Consider the following 11563-nt stretch of genomic DNA (forward strand, 5'->3'; position numbering starts at 1 on the left):
GTAAAATGGGACGGAGGGAGTATTAAACAGTCACACTATTATTCTCATTTCCTGAAGTCCCATAAACTTTCCCATCGGGCGAAATTCAAGCATATCTTATAACCTATGTTGCTCAGACTATTAAAAATTCTGACTTGTCCGTGATAAATCCTCCAAAAGTAGTGCATTTTGGGAGGACAACACGGATATGACAACATTTTCTGGAGAGTCCAAGCAACATATCTTACTACAACAAGAAAATAGACCTCGGGTTTAATTCAATCTCAAAAGCTAAAGCGAAAATCGCTGCAATATTTTCTGTAATAGCTTACAAGTTACAACAACAAGAAACTATCAAGAAAATATATAGACCTGGAGTATAACTCAACCTCATAAGCTAATACGGGAGGCAAAATTCACTCAAAACAAGATATAAGGAGAGAACAACTCGTTCCCTCGAGTGAAAAGACACAACAAAAGAAGATCACCTGTGAGATCAAGAAGAAGAGTATCAGAATCTAGTTCTTGCACCAACTCTGTAGTTGGCACAAAATCTTCATAAACTTGTGTTGGTGTTGCAACTCCCTTTGAATCCATTTTTTTTTTTTTTTGGTTGTTTCTTTTCTTGCTAATATGTTAAAATTGTACTATTTATGTTAAAACTTTGTTCTTGTTTCTTTGAGTTGTTGGTACAGAAGAGATTGAAATTGTGCTACATGTATATATACACACACAATTATACATGTAAAAAATTTGTGAACATAACTTTTTTTGAGATGCTTAAGCCTGTTTTCTTTGAATTTAGATATTCCTTAACTTATTGACATGCCTTGCTTTTGGTTAGCTAAGAGTTTTCTTCTTGAATAGGAAACCAAATATTTGAGAAATTAATAATTTCTTTTTTAAAAAAAGAAAAAGATTTGAAATTAAGTGCCCGTTTGGGATTGCTGTTAGAAAACTGCTTATTTGAAAATCACTTTTTTAAAATAGGTTTTCAGAAAAGTACTTTTAAAAAAAAAAGCAATTTATGTTTAGTAAATTCATGTGAAAAGTATTTTTGATAAACAAATTGTGTTTAAATAATCTTTTTCAATAAGTATTTTTTTAGATAGACTTTTACTATTAAAATCAATTTACATAGAAAATTTATTTTAAATATCTAGTAAAATATTTTTAATTAAAATTTTATTTTTATTTAAATAAAAAGTACGTACTCTAAAGTTTTCAATCAATATTTATATATATAAATTCATTAAAAAATATTAAATAATTATATATCGCTTAACTAATTTAAATATTAATTAAAAATAGCAAACAAAAATGAATAAGCAATCATCATATTCATATATGTACAATACATGGTAACAAATATGTCATTTTTCATGAATTAGTTATTTAAATTAAATATTCAAAAAAAATTTCAAATACTGTCAAAATACCATTTAATCTTGTAACATAATTCATTTGTCATTTGTTATCATTAATAATAAAAAAATAAAAAGTTATATATTCTCGATCATCATCATCAATGATATTTTCAAATTTATTTAAAACAAATGAGTGAAAATGAAATTATAATATATAAATTATAAAATAAAATAAAGAATTATGATGTAAATATGAAGTATAACATTTTAAAATCATATTTATAAAATATGTTAATTAATTAATAAGGTGTGGATGTGTGGGTGGAGGGGGCGTGTATGTGTGTGTGGATGTGTGCGGGGGGGGGGGGGGGGGGGGGGCGTGTATGTGTGAGTGTTTGAAAGAGTGAGAGAGAGCGTGTGTGAGTGATAGGGATATTTTTGTCATAAAAAAATTTCTGCTTCTGCTTCTGCTTTTTTTGAAAAGCAGAAATTTTTTGTTTCTTTCTAGAAGCAAAAAAATTATTTCTGTTTCTTTCTAAAAGCACTTTTGAAAGTTTACCAAATACCATTCTTTTTTAAAAAGTATTTTTTTCTTAAAATAAGTGCTCATTTCTAAAAATAAGTACTAATTCAAATGTAATAATTTTTTTGATTAAAAAATGATGTAAAAATAGTTTTGGGGATAATTATGTTTTTGGTCCCTCAATGATTGGTAAATTTTTGTTTTGATCCTTGTCCTATTTGGATAAGCACGCGTAATAGTTAAAAACTAACATGCATGTGAATTTTGGGTCCCTTTATGAAGCAAATATGTGATATTTTAGATCATTTTAAAATTATGTTACCTTGAAATATGAGGTAATTAATAATAAAACAGTAACATAACACTCAAATTTTTGAAGTGTCCATATCGATTAATTGAAGGTTAAATATGTTTGATCAAAAATTATAATGATTAAAATTACTTTTTATGTCCTGGTTTATGTGATGTTGGTTGATTTGAAATGGAGGTTAAGATGAAAGAAAAACTTTTAAAACTTATGATCTAAATAAATTATAAATAATTGCATGGCAGAAATCATCCCATTAAAAGTGAAATTGACATCATATAGTTAATAAATTGTTATATGAATGCAACATTCTTTTTTATATTTGAGGTACTAAAAGTGCTAATTACCTTCTTCTTAAAATAATATGTTTGTGGTTTTGATTAAACATTATTTCATCACTTAATTACTCATGTATTATGTTAAACTTGTATATTGTTACTAGAGCATAGTTAAAGTGTCAACCTTTGGATACGAGTCCAACTAAACTCAATAGCTTTGGTTTAGATCTTGTATTTTATCTTAAAAATTTATTGACTATATACGTGTTATTAATTTAGAATTATAAAGCCAAAATTCTGACTCCACCTTTGATAATTTATCACTACATAATTGATGGTAATATAATTTTTAAAATAATTATAAGTATCAACATTTCTTTTAAAGAAAGCTTTTGTTGGGACAACCTTTGTCTACGTATAGAAGTTAGTATTCTTTCTTCATGAAATTGCATGAATATATTCTTTAGTATATGATAAATTTTGGAATAATTTTCAATGTGAACCTTCTCATTTCTATCTATCTCTCCTTTTATTATTTTTCTAATTCTTTTGTAAAAGTATATTTTATTGTTTTCTTTAGCATAACACAGTACAAAAAAGTTGCCAGCTAATGGGGTTTAAAATAATAAAAAGTGAAAAAGAAAGAGAAAAAGCAATGCTGAATGATTACCCACTTTGGCATATAAAATTGGTGTATTTACTTTTTAGTGGTAATTTAGTTTTTTTTTAAAAAAAAATTATTGAGGTTTGATATTTATATTAGGATTTGATTAATTTAGAGTCACATAAAAATTGTATTTGATTTAACATTAATTATTTTGATTTGTATTGAAAAGTCTAACTTGATATATTTACTTACAGTGATAATTTGAAACTTTATTTTATTACATATTTGATATTTGATGTTTATATTAGAACCTAATTAACTCTGATTCGCATCCAAGTCATGTATAACTTGCTTTGGAGTTGATCATTTAAACAAATAAGTTCATATTTTATGCATGAATCATGTGGAAACCTTTTACATCATCAATCACTTAAAAGGTAAAAAGATTATTATAGTTTCAAACTACATAATTTTTCAAATTATATTATCAATCGATTGATTAAAAAATACATATATTTATCAGGATAGTGAAAAAAATTATTGGTCTTATTAAGTTAATTTATGTTGTATATATGATAAATAGTTTAAGAGTTTCTTCACTTTCAAACTTGAACCAAAATCTTTGATTAAGAGTGAAATTTGTTCACTGTATCATGTTTATTGGGTGTAGTTATATTAATAATGATGTTGAAGGAAATATTAGGGTGTAATGTATTAATTTTTCATATGAAATTGGATGTTTAATCTTCTTTTAAGTTTATTTATTCAATCTAAGGCATTGCTAGAGAAAATAATATTATCTATGCAGAAGAAAACAACAATATCTAATGTCCACCTCTTTATAAGCATTGAATGATTCTTTATTTATTTGAAAAAATCGATTTCTTCCTCTAATCCAATTAGCTTTTGTATAACTTGTTAGATAATAAATTATTTATGAGTATCTATTGTTGACACCTAATTTTTGCCCTCTGCAACTAAGTTTAATCTTGAGCTTCTTCGATTGTCAAATAAAATTACAATATTTATTCCATTCAAATAAAAACCTTTCTAAAGTATTATTTGTTTTAAGTGGAGATTATATATTAGCGTATTCAATTGTATGAAAATGTATATAATTTCGTCACTTAAACATTTATTCTATTGAAATATCGATTTTAATTAAGGATGATCTCGAAAATAAATTTTGAAATTTTGATTTAAATATAATTCATTTGGAGAAATATTTGTTTAATTTTATGAAATCGAGAAACTCGGGATTGAATTAGTTGTTAATTTATTTCAAATGTTATTTTAATTTAGTCAATTTATTTAATTGGACTCTAATTGGAATCAATCGGCCATGATTGTGACACAATTAGTCATTTGGATTCTATTTAGGCTAAATTTTAAATATAATTATCTAAATTTTATGGGCTATTTGATAAATAGCCCAAAGTCAAGTTCAGCCTTTTCCCCTTTCCAATTGGGCCGTCAGCCCATAATAGCAACACACCCAGCAGCCTTTTGATTTCTAAATCAGCCCAACAATACTTCACACCAGACCCGGCCCATTTCTTCAACAGTCAACATACAACAATTTCAACGATGACAAACAGCAACTTCAACGACAACCCCCTTTTCATCTTATCTATGCAATTTTGCAGAGCTAGAGCCATTAGTGTGGACTTTTGGTTCAAAAGTTGTGTGTTTTTCAATGCCAAAATCTCATCCAAATTGGAAGATGTCAATTCAAATCCGAATTTTAGGGGATGTGTTCCTCCTTTTTGAATTTTGAAGAGGGAAAAATCAGTATCTCCTCCTACAAATGGAGGAGATTGAGAGGAGAGAAAAAAAAAGAAAAGAAATGGGAGAACAAGTTTTTAGTAAAAATATTTGTTTTTTTTTTTCTTTAGCGAATTTTGCTGAATACTTGAAGTTTACGAGTTGACGTGGTGTTTGATTCTACCGTAGGTTTGTGATTCTGTTTTGCTGCTCCAAAACGGATAATATTCTGTTCTATTTAGTGTTGATTATTTTACTTCGTTGTTATGTTTCGATAATATTCTGCATTTAATGTTCTATTTAGTGTTGATTATTTTACTTCGTTGTTATATTTCGATAATATTCTGCATTTAATCTTTAATATTCTGTTTTATTTAGTAATGATTATTTTACTTCATTGTTATATTTCGATAATATTCTGCATTTAACCTTTAAATTGACGTTATAATATATGAAATTTGTGTTTCTTTTATGTATGTTAATATCTCAGTGTGTTGGTCGATTCCTCAAAACAAGGTAGCAACTTAAATTGACGTTATAATATATGAAATTTGTCTTTCTTTTATGTATGTTAATATCTCAGTGTGTTGGTTGATTCCTAAAAACAAGGTAGCAATTTGATTGTGATGCGTATGTTTATTTGAATTTTTTTAATGTAAATCTTGTTTAAACTAATTAGTTATAAAACCCTGAAACTCTCTTCTAAAATGTCATGTTATTTTAGATTATGTTTTTTTTTAATGGTTAATAGGCCAACAAGATCTAGTTTTTTATTATGTTGTTTTGCTTGTTTTTTTTTTTTTATATATATTTTGATTACCGTACATATCATGATATGCCTGAAAGTGTGATTTCCTCTTTTGCCTACTTATCAGATATCTCAATAAATTTAGTGATTTAAAACTCGATTTTAATAAGAGATTTTACATATATAAGCATACATATAGAAATATTGCTCTAATAATTTAGACCTGTCTTGTTTGTTTCAGCATGATAGTTATATTCAATGTGGTATGTTTAACTTAACGTAACCGTTTAACTTTACATATTAATATGATTATTAATTCTAGCTAATAAAATTTAGTGGTCTAAAGCCCGATTTTAATAAGAGATTTTACATATATAAGCATACATATACAAATATTGCTCTAATAATTTAGGCCTGTCTTATTTGTTTCAGCTTGATAGTTATTTTCAATGTGGTATGTTTAAATTAACGTAATTGTTTAATATGATTATTAATTCTAGTTAATAATATGTTAGTCACTTGTTAGCAATATATTAACTTGGATGTGTTGTTAAAATTTTATTTATTAATATAAAATTTTGAGTTGTTTGTTTCAAAGTTTTGAATATTTCTTGTAAAAATGAAATAATTTTTTTTTTTATGTTAATACTTTATGTTATTATTTATATGTTAGGTATCAATATTTTACATATATTAATTGTTTTATTTCTTTTCTTTCGCATGTGGATACTCTCGAGTTCTACATGGACTCTTTTCCCCTATGCATTCCATGATGTGCCAATGTGGCCAATCCCTTTGAGTCGACTATGTTGGGGAAAAGAAAAGTGACCGCAGGAAGAAAAGGGGGTCAAAACTCATTTGCGAAGATGCCAAAAAATTTAAAAGCTTCAAATTTTTTACTTTATTTATCATAATCATTTATTTATTTATTTATCGATTTATTTAATTATTCATTGGGGCCTCGAAGCTAAATTTATAAATTAATACAGGCGGAAGACCAGAATATATGGATATATGGCTGAAATACGGTCATGTATACACCAGATTTACAAAAATGCAGTATCAGCGGACCTGAGATACAGCTAGTATACAACTGATATACACTGCAGGGGAATGGACTTAAAGTCCATAGAATGGGAAGCCCAAAGCTGGGCAGCCCTCTGATGGGTCCAAAAAGGCCCAATTCTCACTTTTACTCTTATTCTCTTATTTATACTTGGTTTATTTGTACTGAATTTAATCAATTAATCTAGTGTTTTTCCACGTTGTTGCTATTTAATTTTATTTCAATTTTCACAATTGATTTATCACGCCTAAATAAATTAAAGTAGGTCTTTCGATTCTTTCTTCCCAAAATTGAGGTTTTTTTTTTTTTAATTAAACACTTCGTTTTCGAAATGACATTTGTTTTATTCATGTAATTAATAGTCTACTTGGATGGCGATTTTTCTTCAAACTAAAAAAAATATATATATATATAGAGAGAGAGAGAGAGAGATAAATAAAGTAAATAATAATAATAAAAAAAAATCTTGTAAATTTTTCTTTTCCACAAAAATCAAACTTATTTCTTCTTTAAATTCAAATATGCACCCTAGTTTAGATAAATTTCTTTTTAATCCAAATAAATACTTCATAACTTCTCTAAAAAATAGATTATGAATAAAGTAGATATTTTTCAATTAGCATGTTCCTTGATTTTTCGTTTTTTTTTTCATTTCTCTCAAAATTTAATATTGAATTAAGTAGGATATATTGTAGTTTTTTTTTCTAATTCAAGTAGATTATTTTTCGTTTTGAATAAACAAATGTTAATTTTAAATGTGTAAATAAATAATTTTAATATTTTAAAAGTCAACCTTTTTGTAAAATTAGTTACCCTTATTTTAGTTAGTCTAAAAAATGACATTTTGGTGAACCGTTCTAAACGGACGCTCCTAAGTACCTTAAAAACCTTCTTAGGGCGTTAATTGAACCCTTATTCAGTTTCTTCTATTTCAAAAATTTATTTCTGTTTTTGAATCTTTGAAATGTCATTAAGTTTTCTTGATATTTTCTATAAAAATCAAGTGGCGACTCTGTAATTTTCTTAAAATTATTTTGAAATTTTCTCAAATTTTATGAAATAATTTTTAAAAGGTCAAAACTACTTTCTTTAAAACGAAGTCCGAAAGGGAATAAAACATTTATAATTAATCGCGAGTTTAAACTATGAAATAAATCACAATGCATATGTGACATTTGTTTAATATCATATATATATTTACTTTTAGTACCATAAATGTATCAAGAATGCACCACATGTCTTAAAAATTGCAATATTATCCAAAATTCATAAACACTAAATACTTTATACACCCGACCATTCATTCAAAAATAATTATCTTCAAAATTTGAGGGAAAGAAGAGGTCGAAAATATATGAAAAAAAAATTGAAAAGGAAAAACTTTTTTTCTTTTTAATTTCTCCATACATCATCACAAATGCCACTACTACAACAGTAGTAGTAAATCAAGAATCAAACACACAAAGGATCTAATATTTAAAAGTTCCCAAATCCCATTTTCTTCCCACACAATCATCCTAAAAAAACCTAGTGAAAACGAAAGGCAAAATTATTTGAATTTCGATTCTTATACATATTTTTAGAAAAAAAAAAATTAATAAAATCATCTTCATTTAATATATAAGTCCACGAGTTTATGTTATGGAACAAATCGCTAATTACTGTGTTTGAGAAATTGTTTCTTTCTCCCCCTATCTTTCCTCTCATTGTTCTTTTTGCCCTCCGTCTTTTTTGATTTCTGCATAGTTTAGTCCATTATCACAAATGCCACTAGTGGTAGTAGTAGTAAATCAAAAAATCAAAAACCCATAAAGGTTCAAAAATTTCCAATCCCCATTTTTCTTGTTACAATGTCCCAAAAAAGTTATCTATCTACGTGTACCCAAGTGTGTAACTTAGTGATCAATGAAGTGGAACTAAGTAGATTTTAGGTTCAAATACTAGGTGAGTCTTCTCATTTGTCCTAGTTTCAATGAATAAAATCACCTCATATCTACATCTATTGCTGCTGGGAGGTAGCCGATGTCTTGTAAATTTAGTCGAGGTGCACGAAAGCTAATCCGAACACACCAAGATTATCTAAAAAAAGGATAAACAATATAAATCCCGACAGTTTGAAGCTTAATTACAGAAACTTTCAACATTTTGCATAATTACAGAAAATTTCAATTTTGGGTCTGTCGAGATACATAATTAGCCCTTGATACATTCAACGAAGATACATCTTTTCCTTTGTAAAGATACATAATTAGACCCTGATACATTTTTTCGATTTTAGGTCTACCGAGATACAGAATCTATCCAACGAAGATACTTTTTTTTTTTTTGCAAAGATACATAATTAACTCCCAATATATTTTGTCGATTTTGAGTCTGTCGAGATACATAATTAGCTTTCCGATATATCTAATGAAGATATATAATAAATTAAATTTTTTATAATTACTTTATAAGGATGGAGATTTGTATAAATATGATAAGTTAAAATCTACATTTATGTTTTTCTTTTTGGTGAAACGGTATCGTGGACACATGTACTTATCCGAGTTTGTAAAGTGAACATCTCTACTTAGACTTTTGTCATCTGAACCCCCAATTCAATAAAACTCAATATTTTAAACCCTATTTCGATGTGTGCAACACAATTGCTTCCACATCAGCTTTTATGTCATTTTTAAATGTAGCATTAAATTCTACGCCATTTTTAAAATGACACATAAAAAATTAATAAAATAAATTAAATAAACAACTTTTACAAATTATAATTTTTTTTATTTCATTCCAAGTAGTTGAAAATCCTCTCCAATTAATTTAAATTTTCAACTATAAATTCAAATACACAAACACAATAAATTTTTCAATTTTGAATATCTTTGATAAATCACAAAAATCCATTTATTGTTCTTCAAACTTGAACTTCAAGTTTTTTCAAGCTTATGCATCGAGTTTATTAATTTTTCAATATCCACTATTACTCATTTTCAATTCAAGTTTAAAATTTAATCCTACAAAAACCTGAAAAAGTTTGAATTGAGAAATTAATTTATAAAAATAATAAAGAAGTAAATCTCAAACAAATGGGAAGAAAATTTTGAAGAAGGAAGATAGATTGCTTTTTTCTTTTGGGTGTGCTAGGGGGTGGGGGCTGAAGGAAAAAATAGTGGAGTGGGGTGAGAAAAAAGAAGAGAGGAAAAAGGGTGGGGGGGGGGGGGGGGGGGCGGGGTTTGGGGGTGGAGGGTGACAAAGAACAATAAAGAAAAAAGAATGAAAAAGGGTCAGAAATACCCTTCAACTACTAGAAATGGCTCTAAAATACCCTCCATCTATCTTTGGGCTCTAAAATACTCTTCCATCCACCTATATGGCTCACAAATACCCTTCCAATTAACGGACATCTAATTTGGCTTTAATTTAACACATGGCAGCTCGTGATTGGTTTGAAATTTAATTAAGTAAAATCTAATTATTTTTAAAACCCAACTTAATTCCCACTTAAACTACCCACCCATCTGCCCAACCCAATGACTTGACCCAAACATAACAACTAAAGGAAAACTAGATATTATCTTCTAAAAAAATCAATCCAATTTTAGGGTTTGTGCAAATATCATAGAGAACAGGTCGAGTCTGTATTCCGGCGACCTTGATAGTGGCGGACTAGTGCCAAAACATACATCAAGCCTCCGCGAACCTAACCCAACAAAAATTCCCCAAAAATACTGCTTCAAGCGCCGGAAATTTGCATTTGAACGCAGCGCCACCGTTTGCCATTTTCGGCGGTGGCGCCGCCACCGCAGCTCACCGTCAAACGGGGAAAACTCAAGACCAAACGGGGCGCCTCCTTCAGGCGACCAAACTCCAGCAAGAAGATCCAAAAAATACGACATCAATCGACACCAATTTGAGATTAAAAATTTCGCCAGCGTCGGCGATTTTCGGAGGCGGAGCTCCAAATCCAATAATTTCAACGCCAATCGCATCCAAATGGGGTCAGGAACATAAATTTCACAAAAGCCCCTTCAATTTCCTCACAGAACGTGTCCAATTTTGAAATTAGAGTTTCAAAACTCCAATTTCACGGCGGCAGCGCTCCGACGACTGTAAATCAAAATTGGTCAGTAGATATGGTTCAAAATGTCTCAATAAATGTATCCTTTATGAATGTTGGGGCCGATTCATCACAAAACTCAATCAATTTGAATTCCGATGAATCAAAGTGTGTTAAAACTAATAAAAATGCAATGATTCAGCTGAGGACCCTAAAGATAACTCTTCTTTTATCTCCTAAAAACATTCTTGGTGCTGAAAAATCTGTAGTTGAACCCCAAAAATTAATGTACTTTAAATTGATATTTTTGCTCTTTGTTCAGAGTTGAACCTTGGTTCACTTCATTGACCACTAGACGATTCTTTAAATTGATGTATGCAGTGCTAGTTTTAGTTTCTCGTTTGGTTTAGTTCTAGTTCTTTTCAATTTTAGTGATGAATTGGTAATATCGATAGCGTTTACTAATAATTGAGTTATTATCTGCAGTGAGTACTCGTTACTTGAACATAATGTTAATATAACTCTAGTCAATAAGTGAAAATCATTATTGTTAAAAGAATATATGATAAGATGCTAATTTAATGTTTACTGTATGGCACTTTGTTTAGAATCTGGTGGAGTAGAAAAAATTTAGAATTAGTAGGTAATTGACACTTTGTTTACTGTTTGAACAATGATGGAATTCTTGAGGCACCATGAAATAGTTTATTGACTGCTTCCATTTATTTTTTTTGGCTAATATTTCTATAGCTTATTGTATGTTTAAAGAAACAGAAAATTGATCTAGTTTGAGTTTGCAATGTAGTTCACACTTGTTCTTCAACTTCTCCTATTGTAGGTATTTGTGGCAGACACTACTTACTTGTATGGGCATAA

The 11563-nt window shown here is 28.4% G+C and overlaps 1 protein-coding gene across 1 annotated transcript in view; it reads left to right on the forward strand.

Annotated features, from left to right (window-relative positions):
- LOC107847563 (probable amidase At4g34880) overlaps positions 1-10690 on the forward strand; it is a 20851-nt gene extending 10161 nt beyond the window's left edge. Inside the window, exons 7-8 of the mRNA XM_016691897.2 lie at positions 5815-5836; positions 10395-10690. Coding sequence (XP_016547383.2) covers positions 5815-5836; positions 10395-10690 — 318 coding nt within the window. The remainder of the gene's footprint in view (positions 1-5814; positions 5837-10394) is intronic.
- Positions 10691-11563: the final 873 nt, after the last annotated feature.

Source organism: Capsicum annuum, chromosome 11, assembly GCF_002878395.1.
Source record: "Capsicum annuum cultivar UCD-10X-F1 chromosome 11, UCD10Xv1.1, whole genome shotgun sequence".
Classification (NCBI taxonomy): domain Eukaryota; kingdom Viridiplantae; phylum Streptophyta; class Magnoliopsida; order Solanales; family Solanaceae; genus Capsicum; species Capsicum annuum.